General features: G+C 48.4%; 2 protein-coding genes across 2 annotated transcripts; one reads left to right on the top strand and one right to left on the bottom strand.

Moving 5' to 3' along the window:
• Positions 1-15,278: 15,278 nt before the first annotated feature.
• Positions 15,279-16,376, top strand: LOC109176675. Its single transcript, XM_019326081.1, has one exon. The coding sequence runs from the start codon at positions 15,279-15,281 to the stop codon at positions 16,374-16,376; it is 1,098 nt and encodes a 365-aa protein (XP_019181626.1).
• A 456-nt stretch (positions 16,377-16,832) lies between these two features.
• On the bottom strand, positions 16,833-17,417 carry LOC109176676. The gene has a single exon (XM_019326082.1). It carries the CDS (start codon positions 17,415-17,417, stop codon positions 16,833-16,835), a length of 585 nt encoding a protein of 194 aa, XP_019181627.1.
• Between the last annotated feature and the right edge of the window lie 9,747 nt (positions 17,418-27,164).

The raw sequence follows: 27,164 nt of genomic DNA on the forward strand, positions 1-27,164 counted from the left end.
AATGAACAATAATGGGGAGAGCGCTTAAGCTTGTACAGCAGCTCTCAACAAGAGCACCAATGATGGATTTAATTACCCGGGGGTAGCCCGAATTATTAAACCCGGATAAGTATACGTACGAAATAAATAATAGGACGCAGAGATATAATAAGGTCGCAGGGACCGTATATTGTATTAATTATCGCTAATAAGCTATTACAAGGCTTGATTAGGACAATAAGGCTAGAAGATAGCAATCTAGGAATCGATTGTGTTGTGTAATGATCTGGTCCCCTGTTAGGACAAGAGGGAGTCCTTTTATATCAGCTCAAACTCCCCAACCGTACCCCTAGAATCGGGGTTAGTTGGATCGGCCCGCCTTGACCGCGCCCCCCCCGGGACCGGGTCCAAGGCGGGCCAACTCGGCATGGCCGAGCTGCCGAGCTCGACCTAGCCGAGTCCAGCCGACTCGGCAGGGCCGAGCTGCCGAGTCCACCATGGACCGGCCCGGCAGTGGCCGAGTCCATGGTGGTGGGCTCGGGTGTACCGAGCCCACCCGTGGCCGGACTCGGCCCAAGGCCGAGATGCCTTGGGCCGACTCGGCCACGGCCCACTTGACTGGGCCGAGGGGCTTCTCGGGTCCGTCTCTCCGGGTCGGTTCGTTCCGGGTCCAATATATCCATCAAAAATAATGTTATATATTTATTTACCAAGTATTTTATTAATACCATAAAAAATTAAAAAATATATAATTAATAAAGCCAATCATATTAACTACTTTGAGGGATTTGTTGACAAAGAGATCTGAGTATTCAAATCACACAACAAATTGAAGTGAGAACTACCTTGCCATGTCCTTGTTTGACAATCAGCAGTTAGCGGTTAGCGGATTATATTAGCGAATTTGACCAGCGAATTATATCAATGGTTGGTAAAAGTATATTTGAAAAAATTAGTTGTTTAGATTAACATGTAAAATGAGCTAAGGGTATAATAATAATAATAATAATAATAATAATAATAATAATAATAATAATAATAATAATAATAATAATAATAATAATAATAATAATTGTTTTAAAAAATAAAAAAAAATTAAGCCAATCATATTAACTAATTGGGGGATTTATGGACAACAAGAGTATTCAAATCACAGAACAAATTGAAGTGGGAAACTATTTCGCAATGTCCTTGTTTGGCAATCAGCAATTAGCTCTTCAATATTAATATATATTTAATATTTTATGCCATAATTTTTATTTTCTCTCCTTATGTCCCGTATTTGGTTTCAACCATACCTATACAATTATTTTATTGACAATTATAATCAATCTTGACTCTATTATCTTGCATTTGTAATCTTAGAATTGCCTATTTAAATACGCAAATTTAACATTCAATTATCTATGCATGAACAATTCCAATATAATCTTGTCTTGATATATTTAAAGTACTTATTAAAAAAAAAATATTGGGCATTATCCCAATCGCGCAATGCGCGTAAAAAACTAGTTATATGTATAATTATGAAGTTGTATATATAATGAAGAAAAAAAGAAGAAGAAGAAATTGTCTACGAAAATAGGGGAGTACAATAGCAGTACAGTAGTCTCATGATCAATTAAAAGGATACTGAGTTGCAAAAATAGGGAATGAATAGATAAAATATCAATTTCTCATTTCAATTACAAGCAATAAGGAAGACAATCGTTTTAAAATAGGGAAAATTATAATTTATGGTCCTTCATAATATGTCAATTATCAATGTCACCCCTGAATTATTAGTGGTATAAATGTTGCCCCTCAATTTTTAAAACAGTACATATATTGCCCTTCACGTACCGTACAGGAGGGGCAATATATGTACCGTTTTGAAAATTGAGGGACAATATTTACACTTGGGATGGACAATATATCTATGGTTTTGAAAATTGAAAGGCAATGTTTACACCGTTAATAATTCAGGGGTGACATTGATAATTAACATATTATGGAGGGACATAAATTACAATATTTCTTTTAAAATATAATTAAATTAATCGAAAAGACAAATGTATATATAGTATTATTGTGAGTATGGTATACATTTTTGTACGTAGTAAGGCCAAATGAGGCTAACACAAACGCCAACATACAGCTTCAACTGTAAGTGACAAATTAAATTAAATTATATTAATTACTTCAATTATATTCAATCATCTGAAAATTAAACTAAAGCATGTATATTTTAAATCGCTAAGAGGCAGCTCGTAAGCGTAGCTAAAACGGAAGACGTCCCTCCGGCGTTAGAGCAGGACGCTTGAGCCGGGTGATCTTTGTACATCAAGTTTACATCGTCCAATGTTATGCCATGACACGGTTCTATTTTGCTGCACTCGAATGTCATCGCCACTTCCGTTGATGATGTATCATGTATGCCTTTATACTTTATGTTGCTTATCTTCACTCCCGAGCCCTGTCATAATTAATCATATATGAAACATGTTTAATTAGCATAGGAACATCATTTTCTATTTTTGATGTTTTTAAGGTATGAGGTTTTGAGGCTGGTGGTGGGGAACAAGCTAAGCTAAGGAATTATGTATATTTATAAATAATGAGAAGAGTATTTTATACTTGTTTGGTGTGTGTATATATATAGAAAAACGCTCATATATGGTCATATCATTAGGTGTGGCGGTGTGATTGTATCTGTGTCGTTGAATCATTTTAATCTAACGACAGTGGGTAATTATGAGAATTTGAGAATTTTCGCACGTATTGTTAAGTGGGGGTGTTATGGTAATTACAGTGGCCATTTATAGCGGACGGGTTTCAGAAAACACCAACAGTACTGGCAACATGCACCAATAATGTAATAAAACACACCACAATGAAACACACCAATAGTGTAATAAAACACACCGCAATGAAACACACCAATAGGGTGTTAAGATTGCGTTACGCCCGTTCGGCGATGGGCGAGGCCGGACCTCGTACCGCCCCTAGGACGTTTTAGTGATTCTGGGGTTGGAGTCCTTTGACTCGCGCCCCGAACCCTTCCGTTCGGTGATAGGCGAGGTCGGACCTTGTACCGCCCCTAGGGTGTTAAGATTGCGTTACACCCGTTCGGCGGTAGGCGAGGCCGGACCTTGTACCGCCCCTAGGACGTTTTAGCGATTTTGGGGTTGGAGTCCTTTGACTCGTGCCCCGAACCCTTCCGTTCGGTGATAGGCGAGGTCGGACCTTGTACCGCCCCTAGGGTGTTAAGATTGCATTACGCCCGTTCGCCGGTAGGCGAGGCCGGACCTCGTACCGCCCCTAGGACGTTTTAGCGATTCTGGGGTGGAGTCCTTTGACTCGCGCCCCGAACCCTTCCGTTCGGCGATAGGCGAGGTCGGACCTCGTACCGCCCCTAGGGCATGTGCTCTGTCTAAGTTGGCCGTTGCGGTCCCTCGCGTACGCAGCCGCCACGTCCGTCCTTAGGTTGGCCGACCTCGCGTCAGCCGACCCCGCGCTGGCCGACCTCGCGTTGGCCGACGCTGGGAGGCCGGCCTCGCAGTGCCCAAGTTCTTGATCTCGCATGTGCCCGTGCTCTTCCACCATTCGGGGTAGGATAATTGCTCAACGAAATTCATTATTCCATTACGAACGAAAACAAAACATTATTGTGGGGAGTCGGCTTGTTATTTGGGAGGGGGTAGACCATACAAATGTGCTTCTACTGGTAAAATTTCAGCAAGTGTTCCAAGTTCCACACCCAGTCCACCGTCTTGACCGATGGAGTCCTCAACTTGTAGCTGCCCGAGTGTACTATGGCTTCGACCACATATGGTCCTTCCCATTTCTTGGCAAACTTGCCTCCGTCCTGGGGTCGGCTTGCTTCCATCCTCTGGAGGACGTAATCACCGACTTGAAAGTAGCGAGGTCGAACCCTGTTGTCAAGGTATGCCTTCGATGTCCAACTCCTATAGGACGGTGTCGAACTCCTTCACCCATGTACCCCGTGTGCATAGTAGCTGGGGACCCCGTGATAGTAGCCAAGGACCTCGGGGAGGTAGTAGTCAAGGACCCCGGGGTAGTAGACCCCTCCATGGTCTGTCCGGCCGCGTGCGTAGTCCGCTCGGTGCCGTGTGTGATCCGCTCCATATTTCTTCGCTCCAAGTCCACTCCGTAATTATTCCATCATCAGTCCCCCACTCTCGGGGCTGCGAGAAGTCGTCAGCCCAAGCGAGTACCAAAGTCGCTTGATAATTATGAGCCCCCCTCGTGTTTTAACGCTATATCCTTCGTCTATGCTTGCTGTTGTGCAAGCTGTCGCCCGAGCGGCGTCCATGGAGAGCGTGTTGGGGACCCTTCGGGCGCATCTGGGGCGGAGATGAGGGGTCGCAAAGAGTTGGAGGCGGCGCACAAAGCCATGGGGAGCAAGCCTGCGGCGTTGGAGGGCAAGTATGCCAAGTTGATTGCCAGCCATGCGCGGGAGCGCCGGGCGCATGAGGAGGCTTTGAAGGCAGCCGTGTCAATCTACAGGGACTCCGAGGTGGGCTTTGAAGGCAGCCCTGTCATGCTACAGGGATCCCGAGGTGGGCTTTGAAGGCAGCCCTGTCAAGCTATAAGGACTCCGAGGTGTTCATCAAGGATGTGAAGGCCCACCTCGCCTAGCATGCGGTGGAGCCCTTTGGGGACCTTCTACGCGACCCCATTGGGAAAGGGCTCGTAGCTGGCAGGGGTTGCAGATGTACAATGTGGGAGAGTATGTGATGGAGCGTAGGGTTTAGTTCGTTCTTTGCAAGAGAGACGAGACCCTCGACCCCGTGGTATGGGGTCTCCCAGCTGACCTCGGGAACCTGAAGTCACCAGCCGACCTGAAGGAGGTGGCGAATGGAGATGTTCATCTGACTTCCCCTCGGGGCTCGGCCACGGACCTTCCGTCCCATCCGGACTTGATTTCAGACCTTCCACATGGTGCTTGTTATGATGTCCCTTTGGAGCGGATTCACATTGAACCCGTTGGCGTTGAGGCTCTCCTTCGGCCGGGCGATGGGGAGACGCGACTCATCCGTATGGCGATAGGCGAGGTCAGACCTTGTGAGCATATATCCATTAATGTGTATCCAACTATCAGCTTAGGCTTTTAGTTGAGATGGAGCACATGCTTCAATTTGGTATCAGAGCCAGACCAAAGGTCATGGGTTCGAATCTCAACGCCACTCATAAGCGATTACGGTTTACTGGTCCACGTGTTGGTTGGAATCCACCGTACACATGAGGGGGCGTGTGAGCATATATCCATTAATGTGTATCCAACTATCAGCTTAGGCTTTTAGTTGAGATGGAGCACATGCTTCAATTGACCTCATATCGCCCCTAGGGTGCACCATGAGGTCGGCCGAGACCCCCTCGAGAGGACGGCCGAGACCTCGTCGAGAGGTCGGCGGAGACCTCCTCGAGAGATCGGCGGAGACTTACTCGAGAGGTCGGCGGAGACCTCGTCGAGAGGTTGGCGGGGACCTCCTCGAGAGGTCGGCGCAGACCTCCTCGAGAGGTCGGCGGAGACCTCCCCAGAGGTTGGCCGGGACCACCCCGAGAGGTTGGCGGGGACCTCCTCGAGAGGTCGGCGGAGACCTCCTCGAGAGGTCGGCGGAGACCTCCCCGAGAGGTCGGCTGGGACCTCCCGAGAGGTTGGCGATAGGCGAGGTCGGACCTCGTATTTGCCCCTAGGGTGTTAAGATTGCGTTACGCCCGTTCGGCGATGGGTGAGGCCGAACCTCGTACCGCCCGTAGGACGTTTCAGCGATTCTGGGGTTGGAGTCCTTTAACTCGGGCCCCGAACCCTTCCATTCGGCGATAGGCGAGGTCGGACCTCGTACCGCCCCTAGGGTGTTAAGATTGCGTTACTCCCGTTCGGCGGTAGGCGAGGCCAGACCTAGTACCGCCCCTAGGACGTTTTAGCGATTCTGGGGTGGAGTCCATTGACTCGCGCCTCGAACCCTTATGTTCGGCGATAGGCGATGCCGGATCTCGTACTGCCCCTAGGGTGTTAAGATTGCGTTACGCCCGTTCGGCGATGGGTGAGGCCGGACCTCGTACCGCCCCTAGGACGTTTTAGCGATTCTGGGGTTGGAGTCCTTTTACTCGCGCCCCGAACCCTTCCGTTCGGCGATAGGCGAGGTCAGACCTTGTACCGCCCCTAGGGTATTAAGATTGCGTTATGCCCGTTCGGGGGTAGGTGAGGCCAGACCTCGTACCGCCCCTAGGACGTTTTAGCGATTCTGGGGTGGAGTCCTTTGACTCGCGCCCCGAACCCTTCCGTTCGGCGATAAGCGAGGTCGGACCTCGTACCGCCCCTAGGGCATGTGCTCCGTCTATGTTGGTCATTGCGGTCCCCCGCGTACGCAGCCGCCACGTCCGTCCTTAGATCGGCCAATCTTGCGCCGGCCGACCTCGCGTCAACCGACCCCGCGCCGGCCGATCTCGCGTTGGCCGACGCTGGGAGGCCGGCCTCGCGGTGCCCGAGTTCCTGATCTCGCATGTGCCCGTACTCTTCCACCATTCGGGGTAGGATAATTGCTCAACGAAATTCATTATTCCATTACGAACGAAAACAAAACATTTTTGTGGGGAGTCGGCTTGTTATTTAGGAGGGGGTAGGCCGTACAAATGTGCTTCTACTGGTAAAATTTTAGCAAGTGTTCCGAGTTCCACACCCAGTCCACTGTCTTGCCCGATGGAGTCCTCAACTTGTAGCTGCCCGGGCGTACTATGGCTTCGACCACATAAGGTCCTTCCCATTTCTTGGCAAACTTGCCTCCGTCCTGGGGTCGGCTTGCTTCCCCCTCCGGAGGATGTAATCACCGACCTGAAAGTAGCGAGGTCGAACCCTGTTGTCATGGTATGCCTTCGTCTAGCATTTGTAATTTTTCGCGCGAACCATGATGTCCTCCCTTCTGTCGTCGATGAGGTGGAGGTCCGCGGCGTGGTGCTCCTCATTGAGGTCGGGGTCGTACACCGCGAGTCGATAGGATGGTATTGCAGCCTCGGTGGGGGCCCGCGCTTCGAACCCGTATGCTAGCGCAAATGGAGTTTCCCCGGTAGCTCTTCTTGGGGTGGTGCGGTACGCCTATAGGACGGTGTCCAACTCCTTCACCCATGTACCACCGGCTGCGTCCAGGTTCTTCTTGATGCCTTCCACTATAGTTCTGTTGGCGTTCTCCACCTGTCCATTTGCCTGCGGGTACGCCACCGCCACACGGGTGTGTTTTATTTACCATTAGTCGCAGAAATCCTTGAACTCTTTGCTCTCAAACTGCCGCCCGTTGTTGGAGATGATTTGCATGGGGACTCCAAAGCGGTACAGAATGTTCCTCCATACGAACTCCGTGCACCCGGGTGCTCGTGATGGTAGCGAGGGGCTCGGCTTCGACCCACTTTGTAAAATAGTCTATGGCGACTATGATGTACTTCCTCTTCGCGGACCCCCATGGGTAGGGCCCCGACTATGTCGATTCCCCACCTTGAGAATGCGATCACTGTGCTAGTGGGCGTGTAGCTGGTTGTTAGCCGACCCAGCTCCGCGTGAAAGTGCTTGCAGGTCGGGCACCCCCGGGCGTAATCCACGCACTCCTTGGCCATATTCGGCCAAAAGTACCCCTGCAATATGTCCCTCCTCGCTATGGCGAAGGCTCCTTGGTGTGCCGTGCAGGTGCCCTCATGTATCTCTTCCTTGACGAACTTGGCTTCGTCTGGGTATAAACACCGGAGGAGGGCGCCATTATAGGACCTTTTGTAAAGGGTGTCGCCAAGGAGTACGTATGTTGGTGACCTCCTCTTGACTACCTTGGCGGCCGCCTCATCTGCTGGCAGGGTGACGATTCTCTTGTACTCCACCAGGTAGTCTAACTAGCATGGGGGCTGAGTTTGTATGGGGAGGACTGGGTAGGCCTCTAGGCTGGACCTCTGGAGGTCCTCAATCCGTGTTATCTTAGAGACATGCTCCGGGGTGCCGATGTCGAGCTTGGAGAGCACGTCCGCGTCCCCGTTTTGACTTTAGGGTACCTCGGTATAGGACCTCCCTTATATGCCCTATCTCGAGGAGGGTGTCGACCTCATTCTTCACAAATTCTCGTCTGTCCGCGGCGGAATAGCGCATCCGCTGCTGGACCGGCTTGGCTTTGGGGTCCACCGCCAGTTTGTGCGTGATGACCTCCCGACTGAGTCTCGACATGTCCTAGGGACCCCAGGCGAACACGTCCTTGTAGCTGCGGATGATCTCAACGATCCTACCCCGGAGGTCGATCGGGAGGCCTGTACCCACCTTCACCATCCTGTCGGGTCGGCTGAGGTCCAGAATGACCTCTTTTGTCTCCACCGCGGGTTCGGCTCGGGGCCGCTTCTCCTCATCTCGAAGCGCCTTCTCGGTTACGGTGTGTACTTGGAGATCCTTCTTTGTTGTTTGGCGGCATGATTTCAAGTAGCAGCTCCAACTTATTTTCTGATCTCCTCGCGCGACACCCACTCCAGTGGGGGTAGGGAACTTGAGGCAAAGGTGCCCTATGGAGATGATGCACCTGAGGTCCACCAGGGCAGGTCGGTCGAGGATGATGTTATGGGCGCATCTGATTTTCACCACCACGAACTCCACCTCTCACTTTTTTACGTGCAGCGGGGTGCCGATCTGCACCTCGAGGGTGATGGAGCCCTCTGTTTCGATGGAGTCCCCAGTGAAACCAGATAGCGGGGTCCGTACCGGGGTGAGCTACTGGGGGCGCCGTGCTCCCTCGGAGGGGGCGGAGGTGGAGGTGCCGGGGCACCCCGTCGCAGCCCCGCCACGACGCGGTTGAGTGCGGTCGCCACCTGCTCGAGTGCAGCGGCCTCCTCTTGGGGAGTCGGAATCGGGGGTGGGACGGGTGGAGCCGTCCCGCTGAGCGGGTGATTGCTGGTGAGCCGACCCCGGAGGTCCTCCGTCGTCCCCCGCCGGTTCCCGTTGATCTGAACTCTGAGGTCCCATCCCGTCCCCACGGACACGGTCTGCCGACTCGCGTCATCCCGTTGGGGTGGTTGGCAAGGGAGAGGACGCGGGTGTTGCGTGAACCCTGCGAGTTGTGGGTTTTGGACCCGGATCTTGTCATCGCTATGGATGAATGATAATGGAGAGAGCGCTTAAGCTTTTACAGCCGCTCTCAACAATAGCACCAATGATGGATTATATGAACCCGGGGGTCCGGATTATACAACCCGTATATATGTTTGATACAACCCGTATATATGTTTGAATATAAGAAATAGATAATGAAACGATAAATTATATTAATTGAACATAAAATGCTATTACAGAGGTTCGGGACGTGTAATAACGTTACGAGTATTGTATGAAAGGTAGGAGATGATTGAATAGGACACCGGGGGGTGTTTTTATACCCCCCTGCCGGACCGGGCCCGGGTCAAGTGGGAGGAGCAGCGGCCCGCGCCGCAGGACTCGTTCCAAGCGAGGACCCGGTCCTTGGACGAGCCCATGGGGCCGAGCCCACGAGGCCGAGCCCGTGGAGGTCGGCTCACCGCCAGGCCGACCCCGGGGTGGTCGACCCCACGTAGGCCGACCCTGGGTGTGCCGGCCGACCACCACGGGGTGCCGAGCCCATGTTGGCTGACCCCGGGGTGGTTCGTCACCCTGTGTGCATAGTAGCCGGGGACCCCGTGATAGTAGCCGAGGACCCCGGGGAGGTAGTAGTTGAGGACCCCGGGGTAGTAGACCCTTCCATGGTCTGTCCGGCCACGTTTGTAGTCCGCTCGGTGCCGTATGTGATCAGCTCCATATTTCTTTGCTCCAGGTCCGCTCTGTAATTATTTCATCATCAGTCCCCCAATCTCGGGGTTGCGAGAAATCGTCAGCCCAAGAGAGTACGAAAGCTGCATGATAATTACGAGCCCCCCTCGTGTTTTAACGCTCTATCCTTCGTCTATGCTTGCTATTGTGCAAGCTATCGCCCGAGCGGCGTCCATGGAGAGCGTGTTGGGGACCCTTCGGGCGCATCTTGGGCCGAGATGAGGGGTCGCAAAGAGTTGGAGGCGGCGCACAAAGCCATGGGGAGCAAGCCTGCGGTGTTGGAGTGGAAGTATGCCAAGTTTATCGCCAACCATGTGCGGGAGCGCCGGGCGCATGTGGAGGCTTTGAAGTTAGCCGTGCCGAGCTACAGGGACTCCGAGGTGGGCTTTGAAGGCAGCCCTGTCAAGCCAAAAGGATCTCGAGGTGGGCTTTGATGGCAGCCTTGTCAAGCTACAAGGACTTCGAGGTGTTCATCAAGGATGTGAAGGCCCACCTCGCCGAGCATGCGGTGGAGCCCTTTGGGGACCTTCTACGCGACACAATTGGGAAAGGGGTCGTGGCTGTGCACGGGTTGCACATGTACAATGTGGGAGAGTATGTGATGCAGCGAAGGGTTTAGTTCGTTCTTTGCAAGAGAGACGAGACCCACGACCCCGTGGTGTGGGGTCTCCCGGCTGACCTCGGGAACCTGGAGTCACCAGCCGACCCGAAGGAGGTGGCCAATGGAGATGTTCATCTGACTTCCCCTCGGGGCTCGGCCACGGACCTTCCGTCCCATCCGGACTTGATTTCAGACCTTCCACAAGGTGCCTGTGATGATGTCCCTTTGGAGCGGATTCACATTGACCCCGTTGGCGTTGAGGCTCTCCTTCGACCGGGTGATGGAGAGACGCGATTCATCCGTATGGCGATAGGCGAGGTCGGACCTCGTATCGCCCCTAGGGTGCACCACGAGGCCAGCCGAGAACTCTTCAAGAGGTCGGCCGAGACCTCGTCGAGAGGTCGGCGAGGACCTCCTCGAGAGGTCGGCGGAGACCTCCTCGAGAGGTCGACGGAGACTTACTCGAGAGGTCGGCGGAGACCTCTCCAAGAGGTAGGTCGAGACCTCGTCGAGAGGTTGGCGAGGACCTCCTCAAGAGTTCTGCGCAGAACTCCTCGAGAGTTCAGCGGAGACCTCCTTAAGAGGTCGGCCGGGACCACCCCGAGAGGTCGGTCGAGATAGCCTCGTGAGGTCGCTGGAGACATCCTCGAGAGGTCGCTGGAGACCTCTCCAAGAGGTCGGTCGAGACCTCCTCGAGAGGTCGGCGGAGACCTCCTCGAGAGGTCGGCGGAGACCTCCCCCAGAGGTCGGCCGGGACCACCCCGAGAGGTCGGTCGAGACCTCATCGAGAGGTTGGCGGGGACCTCCTCGAGAGGTCGGCGGAGACCTCCCGGAGAGATCAGCTGGGACCTCCCGAGAGGTTGGCGGGGACCTCCTCGAGAGGTCGGCGGAGACCTACCCGAAAGGTCGGCCAGGACCACCCCGAGAGGTCGGTCGAGACGTCGTCGAGAGGTCGGTGGGGACCTTCTCGAGAGGTCGGCGGAGACCTCCCCAAGAGGTCAGCTGGGATATCCCGAGAGGTTGGCGGGGACCTCATCGAGAGGTCGGTGCAGGTTTCCTCGAGAGGTCGGCTTATACCTCCTCGAGAGGTCGGCAGAGACCTCCCCGAGAGGTCGGCCGGGACCACCCCGAGAGGTCGGTCGATACCTCGTCGAGGGGTCAGCGGGGACCTCATCGAGAGGTCGGCGGAGACGTCCCCGAGAGGTCGGCTGGGACTTCCCGAGAGGTTGGCCGAGACCTCCTCGAGAGGTTGGCAGATACATCCTCTAGAGGTCGGCGGAGACCTCCCCGAGAGTTCGGCCGGGACTTCCTCGAGAGGTCGGCCGAGACCTCGTCGAGAGGACGGCGGGGACCTCCTCGAGAGGTTCTCGAAGACCTCTTTGAGAGGTTGGCGGAGACCTCCCCAAAAGGTCGCCCGGGCCCTCCCCAAGAGGTCGGTCGAGACCTCCTCGAGAGGTCGACCGAGACCTCATCAGAAAAGTCCGCCAAGACCTCCTTGGGAAGTTGGCCGAGACCCTGCCGAGTGGCGAATGAGGTCGGACTTCGGGCTCCCCCTAGGGTAGCCCTTCGACCCCAAGCCACCATACTTGGGCCGTTAAGCTCTTTCGTTGGGGTTGGTACGCGAGGTCGGACCTCGTGCCCCCTTAGGGTGGCCCTTTGACTCCAAGTCACCGGACTTGGACCGTTATGCTCTTCCGTCGGGGTGGGTACGCGAGGTCGGGTCGGTTGAGGTCCAGAATGACCTCTTCTGTCTCCACCGCGGGTTCGGCTCGGGGCCGCTTCGCCTCATCTCGAAGCGCCTTCTCGGTTACGGTGTGTACTTGGAGATCCTTCTTTGTTGTTTGGCGGCATGCTTTCTAGTAGCAGCTCCGACTGATTTTCTGATCTTCTCGCGCGACACCCACTCCAGTGGGGGTGGGGAACTTGAGGCAAAGGTGCCCCATGGATATGAGGGTTTTTGACTGAAATGGGAAGAGACAAATGGTTGTGGACAATAATGGAAACCTTTTTTTTTTTTTTTTGACAGGAATAGGAAAAACGAGTTTGGGAAACGTGGTTGGGGTCAAAACCGCATTTCCCAAACTCGGGTGGGTTGCAAATCTTCGGAACTGACAACCGCATTTGGGAAATGCGGTTGTCGTATAATATACGACAGCCGCATTTCCCAAATGCGGTTGTCGTATACGCATAACCGCGTTTGAGAAATGCGGCTTTCGTATAGCATACGATAGCCGCATTTCCTAAATGCGGCTATGCTATTAGAATCGCCGGTTGGCCGGCGATCAGCCGGCGACAAAAACGCGTTTGGGAAATGCATTTTTCGAAACGCATTTCCCAAACGCGAATTTGTCCTCTGCGGGCCGGCCATTTACTTACATGTGTCCTATTTCACCCCTTTTTCCGGCACACACAATATTTATCCAAGTTTTGCGACTCTAATGTGCGTGTAGTTATCTGAAAGTCTTCATTTACAAATGTAAACCCATGTAGGGGCGTATTACTTGTCTGCTTACAAAATCTGGGCCACGCCATGAATGAATAATCTCCCATTTGGAATTTGAATTGAAGGAGTATGTCTGCGAAACTGTCAGGCTGCTGTCCGCGACGAATGAGTAATTTCCCATTTGGATTTTGAATTGCAGGAGTATGTTGGCGGAACTGTCAGGCTGCTGTATAGACAAAAGAACTACCCCTCGTTGTCATTGGAACTTTGATTGAGGTGCATTTTGTCAACGTAACTACAACCTAGGAAGAAAATATGCAACTTTCAATTCCTAATCACAATCACAAGTGCGCGAGATTTAATTGAATGACAATAAAGATGTTTTTGACAAACAAAGAGTGATGAAAAGAAGTTTAGAGATAGCTGAGAGAATATTCGCAAAATCTCTCTCGCCATATTTTGGTAAAAATAGATTGAGTGTGAAGACAAATGTCAGAATTGATGTGGGAAAGGTGAGATTTATAGAAAAAAAATTAAAAAGAGATTGTATAAAAAATTTAGAATAATTGGCTCGAAACTCACCGCAAATCCAACAATTCCGTGCAGAACAAGAGCAAACGATTGTGATCGTAATCACAAGCACTTGCTCTAACCTCAAACCCAACTAATAGGCGGATAGCAATGGCGGAAGGAACCTTTCCCTTCCGAATCGCTCCACACTTCCATCTCTTGGGTTCAAATACATTCGCGAGACTTAATTGCATGACATTCAACCTACATTCGCGAGACTTAATTGCATGACATTCAACATTATCCTCCGTTGAATCAGAGTGTGATAAAATTTCTAACATTTTGGAAAATTTCCAATTGAAAAATAGGAATTTGCTATTTTGAAATTGAGAAAAATACAACATGTAATTCTACATGATTAAATATCGTGTTTCAATTCACGAATGAAAACAGAACAATTTATAGTCCAAGGTGTATAATACATCCAAAAAAATTAAAGTTGTAAAAATTTATCATTACATAGGTTAAAAACCACATGGAGTGTCAGCCGTGAGATGACAATGCATGGGTTGTCATCTCAGGGCTGACAGCCCATGTGCGCTGTCAGCCGGGCTGACAGCCCTATGGGCTGTCGCCGAGATGACAGCCCATTTGGGCTATCATTTCGATGACAGCCCCAGCCCATGTGGGTGTCATAATGAGATGTCATCACATTATGACAACCCATGTGGGTTATCACGCATGGTTCGGTTTTTAACCGTGTAGTGTGTTGAGTTTTTAGAAGTGTGGGTGCTGCAAGGTGGGCTATAAAAGTTTTCATTTTCAATCCGGAGTTAATTAAAGGTTAGTTTATTTTAGTATTATTTATTTTGTAAAATTTTATTTGTTATTTTGTATTGTGTTTTTTATAATAGTTATATATGATATGTATATTTTTTTTCGTAGGAATTACCTTAAGGAAAATGGCAGGTATGAATTTCACATCTTTATAATGATTGAAGTATAAATTATTTCGATTAAAATTTATATGAAATTATTTTTATTCTAATTATAATTTTATCATGTACGAGATTTTATTTTGTATAGGTAACCAGGTTGTTGTGTTGATATGTCGTCATCTAGATCATGAAGGTCTTAGAGATGATGTTGATTTCAACATTGCTCCCCAAAATGTCGTGTTCGTCTCTGCAACATGTTCGTTCGAATAGTTAGTGTCCGAGATAAAGAATTGACTTCAAATTGGAGACACTGTTGGTGAAATATTTTTATGGGGGAAATTTCAGCCAAATCAATCTCTGGGTGATGTAGTTTATCCATTTCCAATAACAGATAATCAGACGTGGTCTTATTTTTTGGGGGCGATGTCCACGTTTGGGGCGTTAGTGGTTTTTGTGAAACTTCAAATGCCTTTCCATTCAACATTGAATCTAAACATTGTTCAAGGGGGTACTAGCGTTGACCACATTCCAATTAGAACACGTGAAGCACGAAGGCGTAGTGTTGGTCGGTCAGGACAGAGCACGCAAGTAGAGCACATACAGATAGTGCCAATGGATCATCTTATTTGTGACGCAAATAATGCCATTTTAGACGAAGAAACAAACACAAGTGGGGATGAATTTTTGTTTACTTCCGATGATGATGACGACCCTGATTATGAGCCGGTTGAAGAGGTTGAATCGTCCGCCAACACGTCCATACATGATACGACATCTCGTCGGCAAGCACATGATCCAGCTTGGTACAATGATTATACAGCATTCGGGAATGCTTTTCGAACTGCTAGTTCGTCCATTGCAGTTTGAATGGTGTTCGACAGCTACCGACAGTTAAAGAATATGGTGACACAACATAATCTTGACCAACATACGCAGTTCAAAACGGCGACCAAGAAGAGCAAATAATGGAAGGCTACCTGTTTATATCCCCAACAGTGTGCGTGGATGATAAGTGCTGTGCAGATTCAAGATTCCGAAGGATGGATAGTTAAAAAGTTTCATAATATCCACGGATGCTGTGTGGATTATACGCAGGGCGGAGATGACTACAACCTTACCAGTAAAGTGATTTCGGAACTAATTTTGCAAAAAATTGCAGATGATCCACGATACAAAATTAAATACGTCATCGAAGATGTCAAGGCAAAATGGGGTGTTCGTGTTGATTACAAGAAGGCTTGGTACGCAAAAGTCATCGCGTTGGAGACGCTGTATGGAAAGTGGGATGAGTCCTACAACATATTGCCACAAACGTTAATGGCCATACAACAAACAAATCCAGATTCCGTTGTTGATACTGTCAACACGGCAACGGCAATCCCGAGTGAGTTCCGATTTAAGTATGTTTTTTGGGCATTCAAACCCGCAATAGAAGGGTTTAAATACTGTTTACCCGTACTTACGGTCGATGGTACGCATTTGTACGGAAAGTACAAAGGCCACCTTCTATTAGCAGTAGCTATAAATGCCAACAAAAAAATACATCCAGTTGCATACTCAATTGTTGACGCTGAAACAGGAGATAGTTGGAGTTGGTTCTTGAGATTGGTGGCACAAAATGTGTTTGGTGATTTTCAACACATATGTATTATCTCGGATAGGCATGGTGGCATCGACCATGCATTTCGGGAAATACCAGAACTGGCCGAGGCGCGAGTCCAGCGTCTATACTGCCTCCGACATTATTGGTCAAATTTGATGACCAAGTTTAAGAATAAGGAATTTAAAAATTTGTTTTGGCAGGCTGGTTGTGCTATGGATGTTAGGGGGTTTGAGGCTGTAATGAGTATAATTTGGGCAAGTGACGAGGCATCATATAATTACTTGATGGCAATCCCTGCTCGGTTTTTGGCCCTAAGTCACGATGGGGGATTTAGACATGGATTGATGACGACCAACAGCTCGGAATCTTTCAACAACAGTCAAAAGCATTGTCGTGTTTTGCCCGTGTCGGCGATAGTGAAGCTAACGTACGAAAAAACTGCTCTAATGTTTGCTGAGAGGTGTACAGCTGAATTGGTAATGCAACAAGGGGGATTTTAATGGCCACGTAATATTCTCGATGAGATGTTAAAAAGGGAAGGCCACGTAATATTCTCGATGAGATGTTAAGATTGCGTTACGCCCGTTCGGGAGTAGGTGAGGCCGGACCTCGTACCGCCCCTAGGATGTTTTAGCAATTCTGGGGTGGAGTCCTTTGACTCGCGCCCCGAACCCTTCCATTTGGCGATAAGCGAGGTCGGACCTCGTATCGCCCCTAGGGCATGTGCTCCGTCTAAGTTGGCCATTGCGGTCCCCCGCGTACGCAGCCGCCACGTCCATCCTTAGGTCGGCCGACCTCGCGTCAACCGACCCCGCGCCGGTCGACCTCGCGGTGCCCGAGTTCCTGATCTCCCATGCGCCCGTGCTCTTCCACCATTCGGGGTAGGATAATTGCTCAACGAAATTCATTATTCCATTACGAACGAAAACAAAACATTTTTGTGGGGAGTCGGCTTGTTATTGGGGAGGGGGTAGGCCGTACAAATGTGCTTCTACTGGTAAAATTTCAACAAGTGTTCCGAGTTCCACACCCAGTCCACTGTCTTGCCCGATGGAGTCCTCAACTTGTAGCTGCCCGGGCGTACTATGGCTTCGACCACATATGGTCCTTCCCATTTCTTGGCAAACTTGCCTCCGTCCTGGGGTCGGCTTGCTTCCCCCTGCGGCGGACGTAATCACCGACTTGAAAGTAGCGAGGTCGAACCCTGTTGTCAGGAAGCTCATGAGCGCGCATCCCGCCGTCTCGGCCCCTAGCTGATCTATGTTCGGTAGCGGGAAGGGGTCCATGGGGCATGCCTTGTTGAGGTCCGTGTAGTCCACACACATCCTCCACGTAGGTGGTTTAGGTGCGAGGACTACATTCGCGAGCCTTGCCGGGTATAGGACCTCCCTTATATGCCCTATCTCGAGGAGGGTGTCGACCTCATTCTTCACAAATTCTCGTCTGTCCGCGGCGGAATAGCGCTTCCGCTGCTGGACCGGCTTGGCGTTGGGGTCCACCGCCAATTTGTGCGTGATGACCTCCCGGCTGAGGCTCGACATGTCCTCGGGACCCTAGACGATCACGTCATTGTAGCTGCGGATGATCTCAACGAGCCTACCCCGGAGGTCGGTCGGGAGGCCTGTACCCACCTTCACCATCCTGTCGGGTCGGCTGAGGTCCAGAATGACCTCTTCTGTCTCCACCGCGGGTTCGGCTCGGGGCCGCTTCTCCTCATCTCGAAGCGCCTTCTCGGTTACGGTGTGTACCTGGAGATCCTTCTTTGTTGTTTGGCGGGCATGCTTTCAAGTAGCAGCTCCAACTGATTTTCTAATCTCCTCGCGCGACACCCACTCCAGTGGGGAACTTGAGGCAAAGGTGCCCCATGGAGATGATGCACCTGAGGTCCTCCAGGGCAGGTCGGTCGAGGATGATGTTATGGGCGCATCTGATTTTCACCACCATGAACTCCACCTCTCACTTTTTTACGTGCAGCGGGGTGCCGATCTGCACCTCGAGGGTGATGCAGCCCTGTATTTCGATGGAGTCCCCGGTGAAACCAGATAGCGGGGTCCGTACCGGGGAGAGCTGCTGGGGGCGCCGTGCTCCCTCGGAGGGGGCGGAGATGGAGGTGCCGGGGCACCCCGTCGCAGCCCCGCCACGACGCGGTTGAGTGCGGTCGCCGCCTGCTCGAGTGCGGCGGCCTCCTCTTGGGGAGTCGCAATCGGGGGTGGGACGGGTGGCGCCGTCCCGCTGAGCGGGTGATTGTTGGTGAGCCGACCCTGGAGGTCCTCCGTCGTCCCCCGCCAGTTCCCATTGATTTGAACTCTGAGGTCCCCTTCCGTCCCCACGGACACGGTCTGCCGACTCGCGTCATCCCGTTGGGGTGGTTGGCAAGGGAGAGGACGCGGGTGTTGCGTGAACCCTGCGAGTTCTGAGTTTTGGACCCGGATCTTGTCATCGCTGTGGATGAATGATAATGGAGAGGGCGCTTAAGCTTTTACAGCCGCTCTCAACAAGAGCACCAATGATGGATTATATGAACCCGGGGGTCCGGATTATACAACCCGTATATATGTTTGAATATAAGAAATAGATAATAAAACTATAAATTATATTAATTGAACATAAAATGCTATTACAGAGGTTCGGGACGTGTAATAACGTTACGAGTATTGTATGAAAGGTAGGAGATGATTGAATAGGACACCGGGTGGTGTTTTTATACCCCCCGGCCGGACCGGGCCCAGGTTAAGTGGGAGGAGCCGCGGCCCGCGCCGTAGCACTCGTTCCAAGCGAGGACCCGGTCCTTGGCCGAGCCCACGAGGCCGAGCCTGTGGAGGTCGGCTCACCGCCAGGCCGAGCCCAGGTTGGCTGACCCCGGGGTGGTTCGTCACCCCGTGTGCATAGTAGCCGGGGAACCCGTGATAGTAGCCGAGGACCCCGGGGAGGTTGTAGTTGAGGACCCCGTGGTAGTAGTCGAGGACCCCGGGGTAGTAGACCCCTCCATGGTCTGTCCGGTCGCGTTTGTAGTCCGCTCGGTGCCGTGTGTGATCATCTCCATATTTCTTCGCTCCAGGTCCGCTCTGTAATTATTCCATGATCAGTCCCCCACTCTCGGGGTTGCGAGAAATCGTCAACCCAAGAGAGTACGAAAGCCGCTTGATAATTACGAGCCCCCCTCGTGTTTTAACGCTCTATCCTTCGTCTATGCTTGCTATTGTGCAAGCTATTGCCCGAGAGACGTCCATGGAGAGCGTGTTGGGGACCCTTCGGGCGCATCTTGGGCCGAGATGAGGGGTCGTAAAGAGTTGGAGGCGGCGCACAAAGCCATGGGGAGCAAGCCTGCGAAGTTGGAGGGCAAGTATGCCAAGTTGATTGCCAACCATGTGCGGGAGCGCCGGGCGCATGTGGAGGCTTTGAAGTTAGCCGTGCCGAGCTACAGGGACTCCGAGGTGGGCTTTGAAGGCAGCCCTGTCAAGCCAAAAGGATCTCGAGGTGGGCTTTGAAGGCAGCCCTGTTAAGCTATAAGGACTCCGAGGTGTTCATCAAGGATGTGAAGGCCCACCTCGCCGAGCATGCGGTGGAGCCCTCTAGGGACCTTCTACGCGACCCAATTGGGAAAAGGCTCGTGGCTGTGCAGGGGTTGCACATGTACAATGTGGGACAGTATGTGATGCAGCGTAGGGTTTAGTTTGTTCTTTGCAAGAGAGACGAGACCCACGACCCCGTGGTGTGGGGTCTCCCGGCTGACCTCGGGAACCTGGAGTCACCTGCCGACCCGAAGGAGGTGGCCAATGGAGATGTTCATCTGACTTCCCCTCGGGGCTCGGCAACGGACCTTCCGTCCCATCCGGACATGATTTCAGACCTTTTACAAGGTGCCTGTGATGATGGCCCTTTAAAGAGGATTCACATTGACCCCGTTGGCGTTGATGCTCTCCTTCGACCGGGCGATGGGGAGACGCGACTCATCCGTATCGCCCCTAGGGTGCACCACGAGGCCAGCCGAGAACTCTTCAAGAGGTCGGCCGAGACCCCCTCGAGAGGTCGGCCGAGACCTCGTCGAGAGATCGGCGAGGACCTCCTCGAGAGGTCGGCGGAGACCTCCTCAAGAGGTCGACGGAGACTTACTCGAGAGGTCGGCGGAGACCTCCCCAAGAGGTAGGTCGAGACCTCGTCGAGAGGTTGGCGAGGACCTCCTCGAGAGTTCTGCGTAGATCTCCTCGAGAGGTCAGCGGACACCTCCTTGAGAGGTCGGCCGGGACCACCCCGAGAGGTCGGTCGAGACAGCCTCGTGAGGTTGCTGGAGACTTCCTCGAGAGGTCGCTGGAGACCTCTCCAATAGGTCGGTCGAGACCTCCTCGAGAGGTCGGCGGAGACCTCCCCCAGAGGTCGGCCGGGACCACCCCAAGAGGTCGGTCGAGACCTCATTGAGAGGTTGGCGGGGACCTCCCCATGAGGTGTCCGGAGACCTCCCCGAGAGGTCGGCCGGGACAACCCCGAGAGGTCGGTCGAGACCTCGTCGAGAGGTCAGCGGGACCTCATCGAGAGGTCGGCAGAGACCTCCCCAAGAGGTTGGCGGAGACCTCCCCGAGAGGTCGGCTGGGACATCCCGAGAGGTTGGCGGAGACCTCCTCGAGAGGTTGGCGGATACCTCCTCGAGAGGTCGGCGGAGACCTCCCCGAGAGTTCAGCCGGGACTTCATCGAGAGGTCCGCCGAGACCTCGTCGAGAGGTCGGCGGGGATCTCTTCGAGAGGTTCTCGAAGACCTCCTTGAGAGGTTGGCGGAGACCTCCCCAAAAGGTCGCCCGGGCCCTCCCCGAGAGGTCGGTCGAGACCTCCTCGAGAGGTCGACCGAGACCTCATCGGAAAAGTCCGCCAAGACCTCCTTCGGAAGTCGGCCGAGACCCTGCCGAGTGGCGAATGAGGTCGGACTTCGGGCTCCCCTTAGGGTAGCCCTTTGACCCCAAGCCACCATACTTGGGCCGTTAAACTCTTTCGTTGGGGTTGGTACGCGAGGTCGGACCTCGTGCCCCCTTAGGGTGGCCCTTTGACTCCAAGTCACCGGACTTGGACCGTTAAGCTCTTCCGTCGGTGTTGGTACGCGAGGTCGGGTCGATTGAGGTCCAGAATGACCTCTTCTGTCTCCACCGCAGGTTCGGCTCGGGGCCGCTTCTCCTCATCTCGAAGCGCCTTCTCGGTTACAGTGTGTACCTGGAGATCCTTCTTTGTTGTTTGGCGGCATGCTTTCTAGTAGCAGCTCCAACTGATTTTCTGAGCTGTGGGGTTGGGGAACTCGAGGCAAAGGTGCCCCATGGAGATGAGGGTTTTTGACTGAAATGGGAAGAGACAAATGATTGTGAACAATAATGGAACCTTTTTTTTTTTTTTGACAGGAATAGGAAAAACGAGTTTGGGAAACGCGGTTGGGGTCAAAACCACATTTCCCAAACTCGGGTGGGTTGCAAATCTTTGGTACTGACAACCGCATTTCCCAAATGCGGTTGTCGTATACGCATAACCGCGTTTGAGAAATGCGGCTTTCGTATAGCATACGATAGCCGCATTTCCCAATTGCGGCTATGCTATTAGAATCGCCGGTTGGCCGGCGACAAAAATGCGTTTGGGAAATGCGTTTTTCGAAACGCATTTCCCAAACGCGAATTTGTCCTCGGCGGGCCGGCCATTTACTTACATGTCCTATTTCACCCCTTTTTCCGGCACACACAATATTTATCCATGTTTTGCGACTCTAATGTGCGTGTAGTTTTCCGAAAGTCTTCATTTACATATTCATACTTTTTTGAACTTGAGTAGACTAGACTAGAGTTTTGATTGGAATTAATGTGTGTATTAAAGTAGACATTACGAAATTTAATTTGAGAACACAATTCATAAGAAAATAAGAATTTTAACGGTGTTTGTTGTATGAAACTGCAACATAATATATGCTTCTAATATGTGGTTTTTTTAGAAAGCCATAAAAAATAAAGCATGAAATTTTGTATATGCACGTTTCATGATATAGTATTTAATTAAAATATTTTGCGTAATGTTAATAAATAAATTGTCGATTACATGGCATATATAAATAATATAATACATTATTACAATTTTCATAGTTTGAATATAAAATTTCATAGCTTTTGACAGATTGATATTACACATTTAATAATATTTTGAACAAATAAACAAATATTCGTTACAAATTTGACAAAGGTAAACCCATGTCGGGGCGTATTACTTGTGTGCTTACAAAATCTAGGCCACGCCACGAATGAATAATCTCCCATTTGGAATTTGAATTGAAGGAGTATGTCTGCGAAACTGTCAGGCTGCTATCCGCGACGAATGAATACTCTCCCATTTGGATTTTGAATTGCAGGAGTATGTCGGCGGAACTGTTAGGCTGCTGTATTAACAAAAGAACTACCCCTCGTTGTCATTGGAACTTTGATTGAGGTGCATTTTGTCAACGTAACAACAACCTAGGAAGAAAATATGCAACTTTCAATTCCTAATCACAATCACAAGTGCGCGAGATTTAATCGAATGACAATAAAGATGTTTTTGACAAACAAAGAGTGATGAAAAGAAGTTTAGAGATAGCTGAGAAAATATTCGCAAAATCTCTCTCGCCATATTTTGGTAAAAATAGATTGAGTGTGAAGACAAATGTCAGAATTGATGTGGGAAAGGTGAGATTTATAGAAAAAAAAATTAAAAAGAGATTGTATAAAAAATTTAGAATAATTGGCTCGAAAGTCACCGCAAATCTAACAATTCCGTGCAGAACAAGAGCAAACGATTGTGATCGTAATCACAAGCACTTGCTCTAACCTCAAACCCAACTAACAGGCGAATAGCAATGGCGGAAGGAACCTTTCCCTTCCGAATCGCTCCACACTTCCATCTCTTGGGTTCAAATACATTCGCGAGACTTAATTGCATGACATTCAACATTATCCTCCGTTGAATCAGAGTGTGATAAAATTTCTAACATTTTGGAAAATTTCCAATCGAAAAATAGGAATTTGCTATTTTGAAATTGAGAAAAATACAACATGTAATTCTACATGATTAAATATCGTGTTTCAATTCACGAATGCAAACAGAACAATTTATAATCCAAGGTGTATAATACATCCAAAAAATTAAAGTTGTAAAAATTTATCATTATATAGGTTAAAACCCACATGGAGTGTCAGCCGTGAGATGACAATGCATGGGTTGTCATCTCAGGGCTGACAGCCCATGTGCGCTGTCAGCCGGGCTGACAGCCCTATGGGCTGTCGCCGAGATGACAGCCCATTTCGATGACAGCCCCAACCCATGTGGGTGTCATAATGAGATGTCATCACATTATGACAACCCATGTGGGTTATCACGCATGGTTTTGTTTTTAACCGTGTAGTGTGTTGAGTTTTTAGAAGTGTGGGTGCTGCAAGGTGGGCTATAAAAGTTTTCATTTTCAATCCGGAGTTAATTAAAGGTTAGTTTATTTTATCATTATTTATTTTGTAAAATTTTATTTGTTATTTTGTATTGTGTTTTTTATAATAGTTATACCTGATATGTATATATATATATTTTTTTGTAGGAATTACCTAAAGAAAAATGGCAGGTATGAATTTCATATCTTTATAATGATTGAAGTATAAATTATTTCGATTAAAATTTATATGAAATTATTTTTATTCTAATTATAATTTTATCATCTATATTTTATTTTGTATAGGTAACCAGGTTGTTGTGTTGATATGTCGTCATCTAGAACATGAAGGTCCTAGAGATGCTGTTGATTTCAACATTGCTCCCCAAAATGTCGTGTTCGTCTCTGCAACATGTTCGTTCGAACGTCATCGCCACTTCCGTTGATAATGTACCATGTATGCCTTTATACTTTATGTTGCTTATCTTCACTCCCGAGCCCTGTCATAATTAATCATATATAAAACATGTTTAATTAGCATCGGAACATCATTTTCTATTTTTGATGTTTTTAAGGTATGAAGTTTTGAGGCTGGTGATGGGGAACAAGCTAAGCTAAGGAATTATGTATATTTATAAATAATGAGAAGAGTATTTTATACTTTTGGTGTGTGTGTGTGTGTGTGTGTGTGTGTGTGTGTGTATATATATATATATAAAAGAGCGCTCATATGTGGCCATACCATTAGGTGTGACGGTGTGATGGTGTGATAATATTGTATCTGTGTCGTTGAATCAGTTTAATCTAACGGCTGTGGGTAATTATGAGAATTTGAGAATTTTCGCACGTCTTGGTAAGTGGGGGTGTTATGGTAATGACAGTGGCCATTTATAGCGGCCGGGTTCCAGAATACACCAACAGTGCTGACAACATGCACCAATAGTGTAATAAAACACACCACAATGAAACACACCAATAGTGTATTCCTGAACACTGTATGGTGTATTTATTCATATCTAGTGGCGCGTTTTGGTGATGCGTACCTAATTTGTGTATATTTTTTTGTTGTGCATTTCATAACATGGATGGCGTATATTTAATTTGTATAACAATTGGTGCAGCCGGACGGACCACACGGAAGGCGTTGCCGCACCTGAACTTCGCACCAATAGCAATCTACAAATACACCAGAGTAAGGCTAATAACGCACTAATTACACAAATAAACTAAAACACACAACAATGTGATTTTCCTTATTCCGATACCCTATGACGAGTTTACCCTTACAGTTCGATGGGTAGGAAAACGTGCGCGAAAATACTAGAAGAATCTTGATTAATGTGATTCATTGGATCTATCTAATCTAATTGCCTGTAATTGACAGTATGACCATAGCTAACAACATGGATGCACTTGATCGCCCCGCCCATATATATATATATATATATATATATGTGTGTGTGTGTGTGTATATATATATATATATGTGTGTGTGTATATATATATATATATATATATATATATATATATATATATATATATATATATATATATATATATATATATATATACACATATATATATATACACACACATATATATATATATATATACACACACACACACACACATATATATATATATATATATATATATATATATATATATATATATATATATATATATATACAAATGTATATATGTATATATATATATATATATATATATATATATATATATATATATATATATATATATAGAATTATATTCATGTAAAAACAAGGCTTAAAATACAAACGTGTGGACATTTCTGGATCGTTGGATTTTGGGTATCTAAGGTTGTGTTTAATTTTTATGATTTTGTGTGCTGCCAGCCTGTGCGCACTGCCGTTCATGGATGTGTTCACGCCGGCCCAAATACTGTGGATTCACACATGCATACTACATTAGATGTGTGCACTGTCGTCCATGGTTGTGTGCATACCCGCATTTCGGTGTGTGCACTGTATATGTCCACATGTTTGTATTTTAATGGTGTTTGCATGTGAATGCAACCCTATATATATATATATATATATATATATATATATATATATATATATATATATATATATATATATATATATATATATATATATATGAAGGTTTAAGTGCGGCAATGCACTTAGGTGCGGTTAATTGTAGGCCATTAGATTAGATAAATCCAACAAATCACATTAATCAAGGCTTTTCCAATATTTTTGCGCACATTCTCACACTACGCGAACTGCAAGGTTAAAGTCGTTGTTGGGCACCAGAATAGATCAAATCATAGTGTTGTGTGTTTTATGTTCGTTATTGGTGCATTATTAACCTTACTGTGGTGTATTTGGGGATTCGTGTTGGGGCCAAGTTCAGGTGCGCCCGCGCCTTCTCATGCGGTCAATGCGGGCGCACTAATAGTTATACAAATATACACCATCGGTGTTAGAAAATGCACACAAAAAAAACATGCACAAATTAGATACACATCACCAGAACACATCATTAGGTATGAATAAAAGCATCACACAGTGTTCAAAAATACATCATTGGGGTGGTGAGTTATATGGTGTATTTTTTGGGTGTGTTGTGTGTTTTTTGGTGTATTTTTGCATTTTATTGTGGTGCTTTTTCCTAACACTATTGGTGTCTTTTGTTAACACTGTTGGTGTATTCTGACAAACAACCGATATAAATGATCACTACAATTACCATAACACCCCCACTTACCAAGATGCGCTTAAGTCTTTAAATCTTCAGAAATTAGCGCTACCGTTAGATTAAGCAGAATGGACGATGCTGATATGGCCGCACCGCCGCACCTAAAGCCACTACCGCATTTGAGCGCTAATATATATATATATATATATATATATATATATATATATATATATATATATATATATATATATATATATATATAGATATTGGATCCAATGAGACCCCTAGTAAGGTGAGATGACATCTTGGCCGTTTATTTGTAGGTTTTAACGTTCCAGATTTGATGGTTTTTTGTCCTATGCGCTGATTTCAATATATCTGTCCAAGGATGTTTTGGTCTTTGCTTCGTGTATTTATTTCCTTCCATTAATTGTTGTCGTCGTTTGCCTATAGATGATAGCGTGGTTTTTGGGCTGAAATCTTCTTCAATATTTACTCTCTCTCCTTCCTTATCATTTTAGTTCTTCGCCTTTCAATCTTCTTCACGCAGTGAGTTTAGGGGTCAACGGATTCTTTTGATTTGGCGTGCTCAGTCCTCTTCGGTGCCGTGCTTCCGTGTCCTCTAGGTGGTGCTCATGGCCGGATCTTCTATTAGGTAGTCTAAGCGGCGTAAGGGCGTTTCCTCAGGTTCCCTTCGAGGTATTCCTTGTTCCAGGTTTTTTATATGGTTTTCCCTTCTTTTTTTTTAGTTGTTATATGCATTGCGTTTTCCCGCTTGGGTCTTGTTCTGGGGGGGGGGGGGGGGGGGGGTTTGCATGGCGTTTTCGACGGTTGTTGTTGGTGGTGGGGGAGGGGGTTCTGCGGGAAGCTATGTGTGTGTGTGTGTGTGTGTTTTTTTTTTTTTTTTTTTTAATTAGATTTGATTCCCCAATTCAGATTATGAAAATGTTCTGCTAAGGCTGTAGAAGTGTTTTGAATTGTTAATAACCCAATTCAGTATTATCTATTTGCATATAATAGTTGGAATTGTTCCCTTGAAAATTGTTAAATTGCTGCATTCTTAGAGAACTGACTTTTCGAAAAATATAAAAATAAAAATATATTCGTTATGAAGACTAATTTTTTTGAGTTTCTTTTTGAGCATTCAACAAGATTCAACTTGGTATGCATTGCAGTGAGCGTAAAGTGGCAA

Source organism: Ipomoea nil, unplaced genomic scaffold (genome assembly GCF_001879475.1).
Source record: "Ipomoea nil cultivar Tokyo-kokei standard unplaced genomic scaffold, Asagao_1.1 scaffold0728, whole genome shotgun sequence".
Lineage (NCBI taxonomy): Eukaryota > Viridiplantae > Streptophyta > Magnoliopsida > Solanales > Convolvulaceae > Ipomoea > Ipomoea nil.